Below are 19,766 nucleotides of genomic sequence, written 5' to 3'. Positions count from 1 at the left end.
GATACTATTGTTCGTTTCTTCTCGCCGGGGGATTGCGCGATTTATTCCGCATATTTAAATGAGCCGATAGACGCGCGTAGATGTTATAATCCGCTGAATCTCCACGTGCCACTCCATAATGAACGAGAATGATAGGTCTAGTAACGAGGAACTTTGAAGGACATTAGGATCTATTCAAGGAATTTCCCTCTGTAGCTTTTTAATTGCTACTTTTGATAACATATTGCGTAAACATTGACATATGATTTAAATTAATTTGCGTTAATTATTTATTAAATTTTATACGTTAATTGCTTCTGTAGAATTTATCGCACGTGAGATAATACTTTTTGTGGTTATAATAATTACTTCTAAATTTTTAACTAAAAGTCGAAAAATATTAAAAGTAAATTTAATTCAATTTTAATAATATTAATATTAATATTCCTTTTTTAAACGCTTTTTTTCTATTAATATACAATTAAAATTTGATTAGATTTAAATTATTCTAAAATATACAGATAATAAAGTAACAATTTTGTATTCGACCTACTTTTCAAACTTTGACGTAAAATTTCAAAAATTAATTTGCGTGGGTAAAAATTTAATTTTATAAATTATGCGAACTCAATGAGCACACATTTTAAGTCCCTATGCAACAAACACATGCAAGTCAAACAATTTAGATTCTTTCTCGTCGAAATAACGTTTGATCAACATATTCAACCCTAACCATCTTGTCACAAAGTTTCAGGGAAATCCACTTACTGTTCATTGTCAACCTAAGTCCACAGAGTGTTTTAGTAAACATTAGTCGTTCCATGGTGAAGCTTAATGCAGGGATTTAGGTACGTTTAATACGAAAAGCGGATGTTCTAATTCCTCGAATAACCTAAACCATACATGTAACTTTCCGAAGTTCAAACGGTTCCCCTTTATGACAATGTAATTCTAAAATGAAAGACTTTCCTTGAATTAAACGCGCCAGACGGACGGATTCTCGAATTTTGCTGATTTTCACGGCAGCTCGACCGGACGTTGAATTTTTCCTTCCTCGCGCACACGAACGGTAACGAGAACGCGAGAGAGAATTGAGTCCTACATTTTATTCCGATGTCGTAATATACTCAAGATAGCTATCGCGTATGAACCTAATTCTATTATACACGACAACCGGAAATTTTCCCTCGCATTATCTCGCCGGATCTCTCTCTCTCACTGAAGTTTTACGCGAGATCGTACTACAATTTTATTCCGCGAGAAGAGTTCGGGCCACGTACGGAACGCGATTTGCAGTCGCGTCTTGATTGAGATCGCGCTCGGTATGTATCGCACGTGCACGCAAAAATAGCGAAAAACACACAACTACATTCGTTTGGCAAGCCAGGGAAAAATTAATACCGCCAATATATGCCACGCACGATTTGCCGTATGGCTGAATATTTTTGAAAATCGCGCAAAATAAACGAATCTCGTGAAATCCTTGTGGCGCATTAAAGTCTTTGGTATGTATCTCCCGATATTTATGAACTAATTGGAAGAGTCACTAATGAGAGAGCAGCTGAACTCTATTCATTATATTGAAATAACACAACGAAAAACAAATAAAGAAAAAGTAGTTTTAACTTTTCTTTCTTTTTTTCTATTTTTATTTAAATTTTAGATCTCTTTATTTTTGCAAAAAGGAAGCAGTAGCACATAAACTAGATATTTATGAAGTTTTATTGGGTGGAAACTATACGTGACGTAATGTTTGTATTTTTGTTGCGTTTCGAGCATCTCGTTGGAACTTACATCGCGATATGAAGGCTTAATGAGCGAGCTGAAAGTCATTATCTACGGGATGGTAATGCGTGATCGATTGCATTGTGCGCCGCACGTGCGAGATAGATAATAATAGGTGCGGCCCCATATCTCCGAGCTATTCCTTTGACGAATTTGTAAATGAGATCACTATGTAGCTGTGGTAGTCGCATCTGCAGATCGCAGCTGCGAATACGACCGCAGCATGGTTAGTTAGACCGGAGGATATAGATTCTGAGCTACATTCCATACCGTTGCGGTGTTAGAAACGGTCCAAAACGCACCGTGCAAGTATCTTTCGATGGACATCGGTTTGTGTTCACACGTACGTAATATTGGAAAATTGATAAAGTTACTACTTAATTTAATGTATAAATATTTTTAATCTTATTCCAACATTGCATATAAAATTTTGTAAATTACATGCGTCATGTAATGCGTGCATATGTCTATAATATGTGCAACATTATTTTAAAAAGTGCTTCTTTTACTTTGCAAACGTTTTTCTTCTTAATTCGTTTATAGGATGTATATTTTTTATTGCAATAAAATTATCTCAAAATGCAAATAGCAATATATGGTTTTGATATTACCTCAAAAAATAATGGAAAAATTAATTGAACGTTTTAATTATGCTAAGCAAAAAATGTAAATTCTCCTGTTATTTTATATATTTTTAATAACGTCGTGTATAATGAGTAACTATATTAGCTGTCCAATTATTATATTGCACGTTCATTATTGCGTAAAATATTAATTATTCTGCGGAATAACTTTTGTTGATTTTACAATTTCTATCAGTTTGTTGCTCACACAATTGTGCGGTGTCAATGTATTTAATTCAAAAATAATTCTTCATTAGCCGCGGTTAACCCCATTTCAGTTTTCTATTATATCACCCCCTACAAAAGGCGACATTTGCATTAACATTAAATTATCGTTATTGTTGTAAACCTACGAATTCATTATATTACTTAAAACTCATTATTCTAGACTCTCGATATTAAATATTCTATTCAAAGACGCGCACTTTGTCTGCGTTACATTTTATCTTTATGCACGCAAATTGCGACATAAGGTTAGACAAATTCTCCATCGCCGTTTTAACTAAATGGGATATGTCAAGAATTCCCAGCGCATAGAACGGCGCGAAAATTTCTCAAGCTCCAGGCTTGTGAGATCGCGGGGGAAGCCGGGGAGGATTTCTCGGTCTCGCGGATTGTATGCTGCGTCGTCTAACCGTAATCGCGAGAAACCCAATTTATCAAGCCTTCCTCCAGCCATCAACCGTGCCGCGTCTTGCCGTATTTCTTTACGCCGCCTCTCGCGCTTTCTCAAACCGGCCCGACGCCGACGACAGTCGTCGCCCCGTCCGGGTGTCTCTTACAATGTCGCGTGGTTTACGTGCCTCCCGTACCAAAAACGGCGATTTTAGACGTCGGCGTTACTCCTTTTCATTCGGTATGACTGTTATCGCGCCGCGTCTTCTCCGTTTGTTCTTTACCACGAGATATCAAACAAGGCGAGAAGATAATATCGAAAAACTTTTCACGTGCGCGTCAAATTATATAACGCAAAGCGATTTTTATCTGCAAATGGCGCCGCTAAAATGAAGATAAAGCTGCGATCGGTTCAAACGCATATTTCCGCGGTGAAACGTGATAACATTTCACGTGCCGCTTTCGTCGATGCGACGTGCAGTTGTCGTACGATCTGACACGACCCCGTCTCGCTTCATATATGCTATCGTTTAGATTACCGAGTATCGCCGCGATATGTAATGTTAGGGACGCAGAACACGTTACATCAAATAGTTTTTAATCTTCAATCCTTCGACACGTCCCTTCTTCCTAATTTTTTCTCAAACGTGCACGTTTTGTTTTAACAGTGTTTTTAAATCCGATTTACTTTTGCGCATTTAGTATAAAGCTCGGTTTATGTTTCTCATATTTTTAGTTATGGTAGGATTATATATCGCGCACTACGATACAGAAACATCTTTTTTATTTGCTATAATTATCTGAAAATGGCAAAATTGAACGTGCCGGGATTTGGAAACGCGCGAAATATTTCGCTAACTTGAAACGACAGGTCGTATTTCTCAACGAATCACCGTCGCGAGAAGTGTTTGGGACTGTGGTAAACCGCGAAAACCAGATTTCGACGATGGGAAGGAGAAAGAGAGATATGAGAAATAAAAAGGAATATAAAGGTCACTAAAGGCGATCCATCAGTGAGACTGTTGCTTTATTTACGGGCACGCCACACCCCGCGACAATTCATTTCATTTATCTTACTCGTGGCTTTCTTTATGACTGTTCCGCACTTTTAGCATGTGTAATTCTTTCAGAAAATAAAGGAAAAAGCAACATTGATGCGTGATTTATATATAAAGCGCTTTTTCGCAAAATATGACCGATAAAAAAAATATATAATTTTATTAAAAATATTTTATACTCAAATATTTGACAATAAATAAAAATGTTGCGTTTTTTAAATTTGTTACAGATTACTAAAAATTTAATTAAAAAAAATACGTTTAAGAGCATTATCGCTATAAGTACTTTCTCTGTATCACAAAAAAATCGTCGAACGTATTGCAACCTGAAACGCCCTACCATTATGCTCCAGGCGCATCCGGGATCATTTTAAGTATGCGCTGTTCGTGAAAGTTTACTGAATTCGCGAGTGTGAGAATGACGATCCCGGGAAAAGCGTGAAATAAAAGTCTTTTCGCGTACTCGCCCACAAGACTTCGCGCGCAGTTAGCTGGGAATATCAACTTTCAGGCATTACCCGCCAATGCGCCGATAATGCTCCTCCGTTTCCGGAACTTTTCTTTTCACGTCGCGCCCATGCGATAAGGAAAGCGCGGGCCGCGTTCGTATATTCAATTCCGCGTCTTGCCAACTTTTCACGCGTTGAAATTCCGAGACTTGAGACGTACGGCGCGCAGCGGTTTACGCTCCGGAAATTTTATTTGTCGCGAATCCGCCTCTCTTGCGGTTGCCGCGTACACAATTTCTGCACGCGAGTCAGCTCGCAAATTCGAAAGACGATAGGGGAAAAATGAGAGACGTCGAGTGAAACAGAATTGAAGATTTTACGCATTTTCTAAGTTCAGTACGATTATTTAAGATACATTTTCTCGGTTATTCAGCACGAGGTTGTATTGCATTTAAACTCGTACGTAAAGTAAATGCAGTATGTATGCGGTGTTTATCTTACGTCCTTTCCCGTACGTTTCAGTATTCCCGTACGTACCTGTGGGACGACGAGAGGCGCTTGTTTGTTCACACATAAGTAAATGCGGCGAAAATATTATTTTCTAATATACATATAAAGCACGAGTTGCCTTCCGGCAAGAGACAGACTGCATTACGAATAACAACTTAATATTTTTTTTTATACAAAATTGTTTATATCGCGGAAGTGTAGTATTTATAGATTAAAGATTTAAGTGGAAAATCTCTCTTTTTTTTTTGTCTACTAAATAAAACATGCGGTTAATGTTTTTTTTATTTTATTGTGTCTGTATTGTCTAGACAATTTCGAGGAATGTATTGTATTACGTACGTATGCTCACATCTACACATATTTGCTGGAACGTGCATAATCTTTCAAAAGAACAAGATCTCTCGCGTGAACCCCAGTGAAAATTCAATCTGCTCCCGTTTTGTACATGACTGCATAACTTCTGACACTCTACGCGTAGAAACGCAAGAGAAATTTATTTTGACTACTGGAGGTATGCTTGCTCCGTTCGCAAAACATATTTCTGTATCGCAGCTGTCGAAAATCATCACTCTCTGGATTCCGTCGGCCGGGATGAAATGTGCTCTTACGTACAAATACAGAAGTTCACTTATACGTATCTTATTTCAAGCGGTAACGGGACTTTCGCATTTATTTCAAGCGCGCTGTTTTATATGCGCAACGAAGTATTTATAATAGTTTTAAATTAAATTAAATTAAAATCCGCCGCTTCAACTTGCGATCGCAAAAATGTCTGCTGCTGCGAACTTAGCACGCTAATATATTACAACGAGGAGAGTTACTTCCGGTCCAGTTTATTTCGACTAATTACTTGACTAATGTACGTAACGTATTAGATAATCTCTTTTCGGACATGTTCCGCCTACTCGCGTTGGATTGTAATCTCGTTCATTATGTAAACGTACACTGCGGCGGAAGGGGATTGGGCAGAATGGGCGAACGTGTAGGGTCAATGGGATTCTACCTTTTCCTTCTGTCTCACTTTTCCGTTATGGTACTAAACGATGCATCTATCTTCGCGACCTAGGGTAACCGAGGCCGGCAATTAAGCACTCGCCTTCGTCCATCGTAGTTTTCCCTTGAGGACTAATTATTGTCTAAACGTACTAACTGTTTCCGTACACACGAGGCTCCGAACAATAGAATATCCTTCGAACTTCAATGCAGTTCGAAGGTAAACGAGGCTTTTCTTACTGAAAGATTATTCATGTTGTGACGCGGATGGAATTCTAAATGATCATTTAGCTCTCGGTTTCTTCTCTATTTCTTGCATCACATACGTGATGACTTTAATTTTTTTAATAAACAAACTGCGTCCGCTATTTTGCGGAAAGTACTAAATCTATTTTTAATAGATTTGTATCACATTTTTTTTTAATTTTGCGTATGTTTATGCACCGTGTTTTTTTATACATTTTTTTTTAATAATATACAAATATAGATTTACGAAAAATAAACAAAAATATTTCAACGTATTCTATATTTTAAAAATTAGCAAATATACAAAATTTTCTGCAAATCTTTATATGTATGTATAAAATAAATAAATAAAAAAATATCTAAAAAATATATATTAAAAAATATATATATAATATGACTTTTATGCCATAGTCGAAAATTGCACTTTATAGAAAAATTAAATGTGAGACGTATGCGAAGCAGTAAATTTTGAAGAAATTGATTTCAAACACGGCGACGTAGTGCGTTAAAAAAAAAAAAAAAAAAAAAAAAAATAGGTCGAAGATGCGTATTGGAAAAGTAAAGGTCAGAAAAAAAATCGATGTTTAAATTCAGTCTGAGAAAAACTATGAGACTCAGGTCCGCTTTATTACGACTCTACTGTTATTACGACGTGGGTGTAATGACTTACATTCAAATGCAAGATATTCTTGTGAGAGGATTCTATTTTTTTTTCCCTCCCAAAGAAATAAAAACGCAAAGTCTAATAATATGAAATAATTCCGGAATCGTCTTTGTGCGTCGTAACAATGGAGATTAAGCGTCGTTATATTTCTACGGTGCAGCGCGAGTCGCGACACTCGATGCAACGGGCGCGCAATTATGATGATTTCCGTCGTCACTCGCGAATTTCCTTCTGTCTCCGCTATGATCGTCTCTCCGAAGATGCACAATTTGGTTAATGCATCTGCCACGCCGGCGTACTCGTTTTTCGAGAATCTGAAACTCGCATTTCTCTAATCGACACGTAATATTTTAAACGACGGTCTTCGCGCCGCGCATTTTTACCTAAAAACTATATCGTTAGCGACGCGGAAATCAATTTAATAACACCTGCGAGGGATACGAACGTCATGATCGATAGTTTCGTAAGTCAGGACATTAGAGATGCAAATAGCGGCTCCTAGAAACTTTCAATTTATATTCCTCTTTCCACTGCCGTTTTCTTCATCGTATGAATTGTTTTTGCATCAGTCTCACTTTTACTTTGGTCTATTTACCTCCAAGTCGCGGGAGATTTATTAAAGAGTCTTTTTAGAACTTACCGCGTGCTGCGCACGCGGACGCACACACGTGATTTGTAAATAATTTGAAAACTCTCAGGCGCGGGATAAAAAAACGTAAAATGTTCACTCGCGGCTCTTGTCGCAGTCGCGTTGCAAAGCGCTCAATGCATGCAAAAGAGTGTATCGAATAGACATAACCGTCGATGCGTCACGGCCCACGCTAAACTCGTCGATTTATGTGACGTCTCGGCGGAAATCATAAATTTACGCGCGCGATATAGATCGTCGAAAAAACGGCTTGCGCCGCGTTAAAGCGTTATTACCGTTGCGACGGGGTGGAAGCGCGAAATTTATATTTTAGTTGCACTGCCGTGTGTGCGAGCGCGACTGTAACGCGCGTTTTCTATTCTCCGACAATGGAGCGGCAGCCTTCGCGTTTATAACGCCGTAACATTGTGTAACCGCGCGATGACGCATTCCATAGGCCTTAAAATGCCGATAACTCGCGCGCACGCGGCTACAATGATGAGCGTGCTCATCTTAATCGCGGCCGCACAAAGCGACGTCGCGCCATTCAAAGACTTGACGCGTCTTGAAAATTCAGATAAAGTGCCTCGCCGCGTTAAAAATCGCGAGAAACAAGCGCGCGTGTCGATTTTATATTAAAAAAATTTATATTAAAAAATTCAGCCCTTTATAGTCGACGTAAATGGAAGACGGCGCGATCTCAACGATTCGTGCGCTATCCTAGAATACCAGTTATGACTGAAAGTGCCGACGCCGGCTACGCCCGTAACCGTTTCAATTCTCAGACGGATATCTCGGCGACGACGCGATGCGACACGATGCGGAGCTTTTCATTTCCCCCGGGAGATTTATAGCGCAAACCGGATGCATAAATCCGCCCCAAATTCGCCGCTCGTCCTCGGCCGCGTCTTTAGCATTTTAAATAGCGCTTGGCCGCGACAATTTGACTGCGGCGGATGATAGCAAATCGATGAGCGCGATGAAGCAAGCTCCGTTCATTATTCAAGACACGGGTAGCCCGTTGTTGGGCTACTAGTTGTCTGTCTGGTCGGCTTCAATAGAATACATTAGCGTCATACAAAGCGAAAGTGGATCCCTTCGGAACACTTCGCTCCACTCGCCGCGAGTGTCGCGTTTGCTACAATCTTTCTACTCTCTGTGCTTTCATCGTTCCTTCAACCGCGCTCATCGCGTGTACGCGTCTACCCCAAACCGTCACGTAAAAGCCCGCAAAAGCCGCGGAACTTTTTTCATCTTTTCATCATCGACTGCTATCCACTTTGCAGCTTCCGCTATGATACCCCGGTGCCTCATTACTTTTCGGTAAATATTTAACCCTACACATCGCCCTGAATAAGACGCCTAGGTACTTGCTCTTGTGACGACCACATTAACGCGGTGTGAAGTATCGCAGTGAATATGTGAATTTTTACTTTCAATTTAGGTCTACATTGGGCTTTTAAATTAACGCTTTCTAGTTTATCTGGCAATATCCTTGATTTGATTTAATAATTTCGCATCTAATATCGACGTGATAATGTAGTGAACTCAAAAGTATATCTACAAGGAAAACTTTCCTCTTTTTTTTTTTTTTTTTTTTTTTTTTCCTTGGTTAGGAATGTTTTAAGTTCGTAAAACTTGCGGTTTAACGCGTTAAACCGAAAAGATAAAAGTCTGATGAAAAGAAATTAAAATTTGCTGTTTTACGTTAAAAGATTTTTACTGCACAATTATTAAATTTTTATTTAATTTTTCGCGTTTAATAATAAAATGTTTGTGCGACAAAATCTGTGTTTTCGTGTTTGCCGATTGATTTGTTATATTTGTTGAACAGGTTGCACGTCGGACAATTAAACCTCCGGTTTTTATGTGCGAATATTGGATCCTTTAATCTTTCGCTAAATGATTAATCGATATCAGGGATAGTCATTACTACCCTTGGGGGTCATTAACGATATGGATGGTGCCACGAACGTTAACCGATATTCAATATGGCTTAATCGATGGGAGCAAATGATTCGGTTAGTCGCTGATGCGTCATCACGCGGATGTCTGTGACATCTTATATGCCATTTCGAGAAACATATTTAATTATACATCCGAATATGTCTTTTTCTTTAAAGGGTTGATTATCGATACGCGACTATAGTTTTTAACTTATCCGAATAATTATACAACTTTTTAATTTGCATTTTATTTAAAACAAAGACGTAGAGATTTTCTTGTTATAGAAAAAAATATATTGCATGCAACTACTCACCGACCGTTGAAGCGGAGATCTGCAATTCTGACGATCCTGTAACATAAAAATAAAACCATAAAATTGTAGACATTATAAAATAATTTCCATCGTTTCAACAAAAATTAATACGCGTTTTTAAGTTCTTTTATGGAATAATTAAAAATAAAGCTATTTATGATGAAAACGACAAATCCTTACCTTGGGGTTGCTCCGCTGTAGCAAGATGCCTATCCGAGGCCTCCTCCTCCTCTCAGATTGTCCATGATGTCCAGATCGGGTCCTTCTTCCACAAGCCGCTAATGAAAGTGCGTTAAAAGATGCAGTTAGTTCTTCTCTCAATCTTTCAATCTAAACAGAAAAAAAATTGTATTATAGAATGACGCACGCGAAGCCCATGCTAATACATAATGTCCAATCGCATAAAATAATAATTAAAAATAATCCTTGCACGTTATGATTAGTAAATAAACTTAATAATATCGTATATATAATAAATTTTTCTGCAATTGAACCGTTTTGTGTATGCAAATTCTCGAAAAACATAAAAGATAGCTATTTCTAAAACTCCGTTTGCGGTATAAAAACCGTGTTCAGATTCCCACGTGTCGAATACGTAAAAGGTCATGCATGCGTGCAAATATGCGCGCGCGTGTGTGTATCATTCATTCCGATTAAACAGTTAAACCGATTACAGTGATCTATACATAAAAAAGTGCACATATATGACCCAGTTAGGTATCTGAAAAATTCGAGTGTACGAAGCAACGCTTAAAAGAACTCAAAACGTTTGGTAAGCTAGTAAGAGGATATAAAATAATGTTTTATTGTTTAATCAGTTTAAGTATACACGGACTTCAGAAATTTGGAACGTCTTGAGGAAAATATGCAAAATGTACTTGCCGAAGAGAACTACTTAGCGAGATGAGAGAAGTTAATTAGGGAAGAGTTACCGATAAGACGAAAATAGATAGGCTAATGACGATGATATACCGTTCTTTTTAAAAGCATCATCCTCGCCCGTTTCTCTCTAGCAAAATTATTTTCCGCTAAATAGATTTATTCTCAAAGATGTAATTTTTTTTTATCTTTAAATATAATATTTAATATAATATTAAATCGAATACTTTTAATGAAAATGCAACTGTAATTTCTAAAATATAAGGTGAATCGATTTGATATTTATTTTTTAAGGGTTATCCTTCCGGAATAAACGACTTGATTATCATACTCTGTTTTGAATCCCTTTTGTTTCTCGCAAAGTTATGCGTTAGAAATATATGCGTCTCCGATAAACCGCGGCCGGAAATAAATTATGCGGGAGAAATTTTAACCAACTCAGCGCGATATAGTCGCTCTCCCGCGTTTTAATTAAAATATTCAGGACAAACTCGGGCGGATTAAGCAGTGCACAAGAATACATCAGAATTTCCTTATTTGTGCATAATCAGTCGCGGAGTCGCGGAGTACGACGATTGTCCTTGCAAGGTGTGCGTCGCGCTAGCTCGAAGGTGCAATACTCCGACATGGCACAATGCAATTAAACTACGAGAGCAGCACAGGTGTACTATCGTATGCATATTTCAGAAACGTCGTATACGTTCGCATCCCCGGGCGCGTTATAGCACGTGCGGTGCGTATATAATTCGCGCCGTCAAGATCCAACATCGAGTATGTAAATCGATCAATAACGCATGTTATTCTCGTTAATTGCCTAAAATGATGGGGCTGTGGTGAAGATTTCGTGCCGCCTAGCTGGCTACCTTTGCAGTTGGCGCATCGACACGAACTGTTGACGTCGAAATTGACAGAAAATCGTTAACGACGTACGTACGTACGAACGTACGTACGTACGGCGCATTTGCAATGGGTTCGCCACTCAATGACGAACCCCGCGTTCCTCGAAATTAATAAAGTTGGACATTGAGCTCGCTCCTCGGTATTAACCCAGATACGATGAGCCGCGCTTGTATTCCGCCAGCGCGTAATGCCGGATTTCGGAACACTCGGCGGCTTGACGTGGAATAAGACGGGCCAGAATAAGGCAAAACATGGCTCGGCTATTGCGGTCGATTAAATTTTCCACTTAACTATGTAAAACTGCAATTTATAATGCTCAAAGTGACTAGATTGCGAATCTTTGTCTTTACCGAAAATTAGTTGCGTATAGTTAACGATTTACTTAACATCTCGAGGAAATCCCGGGATTAACAAAGTCGAGGCGGCAAAAAATTTCAGACTACTCCCATTAGAAACTTGTAGACGTTCGACGCGTGCTCGACGAATTCTAAAGCAGCCATTTTCCGGTTGCCAAAGTTAGCGCGCAAACTGAATTTATTTCCAAGACGAGATAATTCTACAACGACGGATTTCAGTTCTGGATAAGTTTAAGAAACATTTATCACGAAAATTTCTGCCTTTCGGAATCCCGCGGCAATTATCTAACGACGAAGAAATAAGTTTTCGAATAGAAATTGAAAACGAAAAAGGTTTATCGGAAGTTTCGCTTGAAACTTTAAATTAATAACAAAAGGTTTCCGCGTGTTTATTATAGATCCGCTTAAAATATCGCTACATACGCTTTCACAAATATCTGATTTTAAAATAATATTACATAATATTGCTTTTATAAAATGTTCTCAGAAAAATTATAAATTACCAAGTAAGAATTGTGTGAATAAAATGTACGTTCGAACGAAACAATAATTCGGAGCCGAATTATTTCGCTCTAGCCAAGCATTAATGTTACCGAGATCGTCTTGACAGGTAGGCGCGAGGCGCAATATTGCCGAATTATGTACAAAGCCATCGGTCTCGGAAATTTGCGCGATTATTGGAGGGTTTATGCAGCCGTCATCTTATCTTCCCTGCATGCTGGCGTACGGTACGATATTCGTGGATGGGGCGCGTCAAGATACGCGGACTGACTGTAAACGGTTAGTGAAATCACACAGCATCGTAATATATTATGATGCATAGCATTCGCTCATTACAGGGCACATAATGAAGCTGAAAATTCGATGCAAATTATCATTAAATTACATATGCTCTGAAATAATAGTTACAGCTCGGTCTTACATATCTTACACATTGAGTGAATAAATTACACGTGAATATTACACGTAAAGGTATTTTGTTCTAAAAGCAGCGGAAGACTTATTTAAATTTAAATTTAAATTTAAATTAATACTAAATTAATTTTAATTAAATTTTAAATTAGAAAATAATAAAAGATTTACTGAGTTCACGTTGAAAAAATATTTTTATGTCGATTAACGATTTCGCGAGATTATTTAATTATTACTTGTGTCACGTTACTGGATAGAGAAGACAAGCTGCAAACTCACATACATATACATATATGTATAGTATATATATGTATTCCTTTTACATATAGCCTCCACGGGGTAAATTTAGCTCTAGGAAATTCGCGTAACCATTTCAAGGGCGCGATCCCTAATTAAAAGCGCTGGCGACGACGTTCGCGCCGGAAATTATGCAGCTGATAAATTTTATCCGTCCGTAACTTCGGGGACGTGAATTTTGCGTACCCGTATCAAATTTTCAGTTAAAACGGCACAGCTTTTAGTTATACAAGTGCGAGGAAAACCATCAGGGTCTTGTGACCACAGTTGTCGTCCATACATTGAGAACCCTTCTCATTCCAAGCTTTACTTGCATAAAATACATTTTAAATACGTGCAACCGTGCAAAAAAATTTATAAGCAGTTCGACGATTTTTAAAATATTTCTCCAAATAAAATATTAATGCTACCAAGTCGGTGACGGCAAATTCAATTTGTGCTCTCGAGATCTAATAATTGAAAATATAGTGTAGAATTTAATTAGCGGAATGAGATTAGAGTGGTTTTCAGTGGAGGGTGTCCTGCTTCCTACGCTTGGTTTAGTAATGCGCGATACAGATTGATGGCGACTGGGCTTCTACGTGTGCTGTAACACCTATGAGGTTGTATCGGTTCGAGAATCGTGTGGGCAGCGACCCTCTTTACTTTCGTTTCGAATTTCCATGCATGGTTGAGTGCTTGATTTCTCTTTCACGATAACAGAATGAATTCGCCCGCTCCCACGATAAACCATCGAGAATCTACAGCGCGGAATTTCAAAGATCATGTAGGATCATTTAAATGTTTCGTTAAAGAAAATAAATATAAATCGTCTATATACCAACATGGGTGATATACAATTAAAACATACTTTTCATTACTTTTTAATTTTGGAAAATTAAAAATATTACAAAATAAACATTAGTTGAAAGTAAGATGAAATAAAGCATTGGTAAAATTAATGGGATTAATTTATAATTGCACAAAAATTGTAATTATATTAATTATTTTACTTTTCTATTATGCAGTTATCATTTTAAGAACGATTATCTTACTGATACCGATTTTGCGAAGTTGTTACATTTTAAAACAATCCTTGAAAACTTTAGTGACGATCTCTCGTGTATATCAAAGAAGATACTACCACTTGCGTCTCCACTTTCGTGTGACGTGTTTTTGGCACTTTGACACGCAGGAAATTGATAAAATTGCGAGAAACGTGAGGCGAGATTCGATTTGTACGTGCTGAAAATCGGAAACTGCCATCGAGAATTATAGTCTTACATTCGAAGAAGCCGTGTGATAAAAAGAACTGTAAGATAATAAATGTTTTAATATTAAGGTATCGAGAAACACGGAGTTACCTATTACTTAAGTTCATAAATTATATTTTACGCACGAAGATAGAGTAAATAACAAACTGTTATTTCTTTATTAAATTTTCATTAGAGATGTAAAATACCTCTCAAGATTCAGCATCGCGGTCTTAACCGTGCAGTAAGGAAGTAATCTGTAATTCTCGTAAATTATTTCTAAACCTTATTCACTATTTATACCACTGTTTCACGGAGTAGCGTGCAACTACCAGCACCGAGATGCGGAAATAAGGGCAAAGGACTGGGCGCCATGTCGCGAGGTAGGGCGGAGGGCGCGTCGGTATTGCGGGGACTTAGTTATATCCGACTCTGTATGTCGTCTTTATAATCTCTCGACTTAGAGAGAGAAAGCGAGAAGCGGAGGAGGATACCGCTGTCGTCTGGAGCGGACGTGAAAGGGACTCGAGTACTTTGCCGCGCGATATCGGTCGTGGCCGAGACACGCGACGCGTAAACCACGAAAGTGCCGGGATTGGGAAACGATCCAGTCGCGGAGTCTGGAAGATTTCGATTTTCTTCGTCCCCTGGTGGCCTCAGATCTATCTATCAGCTCGACGAGGTCCGCGAGTGTCTTCCGATGGAGATGAGCGATACACGTTTTCCGCTTCGATATTGGAAAATACAACACGGATATTTTCTCGTCTATTGGGCGTGGCGTGCGAGGACAGAGAAGGATTAGCCGGCAATCTCGCCGATGCGACTAACTGCTGACGTACCGTCGTCGACGAATAAGCCGAATAAAACGCGAAATTCGTAAGAAATATGAATTGAAAGGTAGACAGGCAAATTGCGAAAAATAATATTAACACGCCGGCATTATATACATTTATGTAAATATCGTACTTCTTTTTTATACCTCGAAAATACGAAGAAGTTATAACGCTTTGGTTATTTATATTCATATTGATGATACGCGATATTAGTTTCCGCATTGAAACTGCGTCGACTGGTGCTTCATACCGATGTGCCGCATGTCAGATTTGCGGGGTGGTGACCGTCGACATGTACGCGGAGAGCGATTTAAATGATCCCCGTGTTTTCCGAACTCTTCGGTGATAATAATGCGCACACGTATGCACGTTTATGTACACGTGCGAGCTGTTTTTTCGTTCATTGATAAATCGATAAACCATGTTGACTCTGCGCAACACGCGATTCGCTTGATGTTTGCATCACATTGCACAAAACTTGTCGGTGCGTTTTGTACTCGTTGGTTTTTTTTTTTTTTTTAAGCTTGGATCAGTGACACACACACATGCATACAGTGCATTAGTAGTTACCGCGTGAAACGTTGTCACACGCTATAGATAACCGTAATATCTCCAGTGGTTTTATTTGAATACATTCATTCTAGATTTTTTTTCCCAGCGCGTATACCATTCGAAAAATGCAGTCTGTCCGGTGGAACAATTCTGCCAAATGGTAAATTTTGCCTTTATATTTTAATGGTCAATGTACGAAAAAAACGCAGTGTATAAAAAAACGCTGCTGCGTTCGACTGACGTTAATTACTAAAAAAAAAAGGAATTATATCTCTTTAAACGACTGAATATCGTAGTCTATTTTGTACCTGCGCTTTAAATACAACGTTTTATTTATTATAGAAAATTTTAGTACATATATATATATACATATGTTAATTTGTTTCACGAACGATTTGTAACACGCTACGAATGTAAGTTATCATCAAAATTTTTTTTAAGGTACTTTTACCAGATCGTGCATTATTTTGCAATTATTAACATAATAAAACATTTCAAATTGATTTTAATTTCAAAAGTAAACACCTGTAATGTGTTGGGTATGAATAATACAGTATCACTTTTACAATTATTATTTGTTAAAATATGAAATTACGAGGTAATAATTAATAACACCTGATTCTTTCCTGGACACAGTTACGTTTGATATTACTTAATTAAATTGCAGTAAAATTAAAATAAAAATTAACTAAATCAAAATAAAATTATAAAAAAATAAAAAAATAAAAAAAAAAACAGTATAGATATATAAAAAGTGTACGTGACAAACACACATTAAACGATCCAACATATTGGCTTTATTATGTAGTTAAATATAATTATATTGCAAATGTTATTTTATTTATTTTTTTTTAATTGTAAAATAGAAACGTTAAGTACGTAAAGCACTCGCACGTACTCCACAATATAGATTAAATTTTTATTCGTATTAACCGCATTACCGTCTATTGCCCTTCCGTCAATCGACGCAATTATTTGTTAGCGATCAGCAATTATTGTGTAACACGTGGTCGGTGCGTTCGATGATCGTGCATGACTAGCAGCGTCCTGGGCGACCACAGTTAACCCGCTCTCTCGACCCTGACGACCAGCTAGATATTCGGTCAGCGCATTCCCTAATACCATCCCATGGAAAATTGAATTGTTCGAATCGTCAACGGTCGGCTGAGTAAAGCCATCAGTGTGGAGAACTGACCTTCGGCAAACGACGCGTTAGGACGATACTTCAATGACCAAAGTTAATTTACGTTGCGCTTCTAAATACGCCGCCCTGAAGCGAAACTCGCTTGCCAATGTATTAAATCGCGTCTTGGAAGGATGACTGAAAACAGTTCACAGCCTCGAACGGAATACCATCGTGACCCGGCCATTATATTTGCTTGCGCAATGCGAAAATTTGCCACGAATATTTGATCAATGTGGAATTTTGTAAACGTTGCGATCGATTATAGTGCACGGTCAACTCATTTCCCGCGATCCATGGGTGAACGTACAATAATTTAATTAATAGCAATAGTACGCGCCGTAATTTCTACAGGACCGCATGTTAACGTCATGTAAATTGACCTTAATGAAACTTGCATCAGGGGAATTTCTTTTAAACTTGACGTATCGCTGAATGGATAATTAACAATTTGACGGTGCGTGCCACGTGCATTAACCATGCTACAGTCGCTAATTGTAGAGTATCTCTCTCTGTTCTTACTCTTAATGACTCCTAATTATTTCATTTCTCACGTTTCTGAAAAATATATTCACAGTACCGAGTGTATTACAAATTCGTTACATTATTACACAATTAAGACCTTTCATTAAATTAAATCTCTCGTTACTGAGATATTTAAAGTCTTACGTTCTTAAGTTCTTAACAAATTAATTATATAAAATAAATTCACTTAATTTACGACAATAATTACGTTAAAATTGCATAACAGAATTGTGGGCTTTGTGTTTTACTCTTTCGCTTTAAAGGCGCAAAATTGAGCCGCGAGTACAAACGTTAATCAAATTTAAACGATTATTATTATTTCCACGCATCGCCGATCGATTTGTGTATAAATTACAATTATAACAAGAGATCGCGATACCTTATAATTTCTTATGTCCCTCCCTTATCCAAGATTCCACGTAATTAAAACCTGTCACGTTAAGGAAGTTGATGAAGCGGCTTGGTGTAAGGGGTCGAGGAGAAGGACAATGGGGTCTCGCCCGCCGGCGCAATTAATATGTATCAAGGATCTGGGTCTGTCTACTCGCTATCCGATCCAGACCCCCTTCAACCGAGTACATTATGGATGATAAAAACAACGCGAATGTTTTATGTCTCGCCCCAGGAATCTCCAATGCGCGCGGGAATCTCGTAAGACACGGCCAAGGGACGAATTTGTAATGCCAGCGCATTTTCTTCAGCGAGAGAAACGCTGGGAGAACGAAATGGCGGTGACCCATAATACCTCGAAAGAAAGAGATGTGATAAATTCGGCGCGAGGTGACGACGGGTAGCATGCGCATTCTAAAGGGTGGTTATCCCACTTCGAGGCAAAATAACCCGCGGTTGCATTCCCGATAGGAATGGTCGTAAAAAACACGCGTTTATTCCGTCTCCTCGGCTCCGCTCGTCTCGCTGTTGCTCGCCTAACTCTTTTCTTTTCTATTTTTTTTCTTTTTCGTTCCCAGGTGTTTTCGCGTGCCTCATTTACAGCTTCTTCTCCAACCCCGATTCTTTTACGTTTCCCCTTTTTTTTTTTCGTCTCCCTTTTATCCCCTGTCTCTTTCCCCACTTATCCATCGGTTTTATTCCGCGTCTTTTCGCGGAATCTACAAGACGCGATGCCTCATGCTGATTCGGTGGCTGCGTCTCGGCGTGCGACTTTTATCTCGCTTCCACTCCGAAAATTGAGTTGGCGCGCAAGTCCCGGAGCATCAGAGCGTAATGTAACATTCTGAAAGCCTCTCCCGGGTGCGGTTTGCAGGAAGTTATGTGTCATCTGGAATGCGCACGCGGCTTTTGGACGGATTAGTCCGAAGTTAATCGATATTCTCTCCATTTTTGCAGTTTAATTTTTTTTATAGTAATTTGCGAGCGTTTTGTCGAGAAATTAAAAGAACAGTATTGATCGACAGTACATATGCGGAAAAATTGTCATATTTATTTATTAATGATTGAGTAAAATATAGAGACGGACGTTCATTGTTATCCTGCACACAGCAGTGATATAATGCGAAAAAATTTCTCTTCTACTCTGACGTTAAAAATTTTTTACAATAGAGAGACAAAAATGTGACGCGCAAATGTATTAAATATTGTTGCGAATTTTAGCGCACATCAAGTTTTAACGCCATCTGTTTAGAATTTTAAATGACTTATTTTAAATTATTTCTTGAATATATTTTAACTTATTGTTGGGTTTGTCATTAAAGGAGTTTTGCGCTATTTCATTAAGCAGAACGCGTCGAAAAAGTATTTAACAAAATTACAAACAGCGTTAAAAGATATAAAATGTACAGTTTTCAAAAGTGAGCATTGTTTAAAATTCATATAAAGAACTCTCCGCATTGCTTGCTCTGCCAGAAATATATTGCGTCCTCTTTCTGTTTCATATATCGAATTACTCCAACGATCTGGAAAAATGAAATACAGTTCTCGAATACAGTTTCGCGTCGAGAAATTTGAGGGCCACGTTATCGCCGACGATTTATAACTTTTATCCGTTGTCTTGGCGCTCAAAGATGTATATAACGTCAAAGTAATATTATTAATAGAGAACCGTTTGTTTCTTAAACTTTATTATTGAACATTGAATTTCTTTAGCTAATTAGATATTTTGTGATAATGGCTACAAAACTAAACGACTATAAATATTATTAATACTATTTTTTTTACTACGGTATGTAAAATCTAAGTAAAAAGAAATTCTTTACGATTTGACATTTTTAAGTATCGTGACGCTTTATTTCACCCTGAATTGTTTTTCACCGATATACGATCTCGTTTC

The 19,766-nt window shown here is 38.0% G+C and overlaps 3 protein-coding genes across 15 annotated transcripts in view; 2 read left to right on the top strand and 1 right to left on the bottom strand.

Moving 5' to 3' along the window:
• Cask (peripheral plasma membrane protein CASK) overlaps positions 1-19,766 on the top strand; it is a 141,484-nt gene that overhangs the window by 54,900 nt on the left and 66,818 nt on the right. The gene's annotated exons all lie outside the window — the stretch shown is intronic.
• Positions 1-19,766, bottom strand: part of Rh50 (Rhesus blood group-associated glycoprotein Rh50) — a 119,939-nt gene that overhangs the window by 71,564 nt on the left and 28,609 nt on the right. For 2 of the 3 annotated variants that reach the window (XM_070661621.1, XM_070661630.1), the window contains one exon: positions 9,811-10,140. In XM_070661621.1, coding sequence (XP_070517722.1) covers positions 9,811-9,855 — 45 coding nt within the window. In that variant the 5' untranslated portion in view covers positions 9,856-10,140. The remainder of the gene's footprint in view (positions 1-9,810; positions 10,141-19,766) is intronic. The other variant, XM_070661645.1, reaches the window with a different exon arrangement.
• The window catches only part of LOC139105609 (uncharacterized), a 43,317-nt gene that overhangs the window by 15,435 nt on the left and 8,116 nt on the right, over positions 1-19,766 (top strand). The gene's annotated exons all lie outside the window — the stretch shown is intronic.

The sequence above is a fragment of the Cardiocondyla obscurior genome, linkage group LG01, assembly GCF_019399895.1.
Source record: "Cardiocondyla obscurior isolate alpha-2009 linkage group LG01, Cobs3.1, whole genome shotgun sequence".
NCBI lineage: Eukaryota > Metazoa > Arthropoda > Insecta > Hymenoptera > Formicidae > Cardiocondyla > Cardiocondyla obscurior.
The sequence above is the reverse complement of the archived record's forward strand: the minus strand, read 5'-3'. Positions and strand labels throughout refer to the sequence as shown.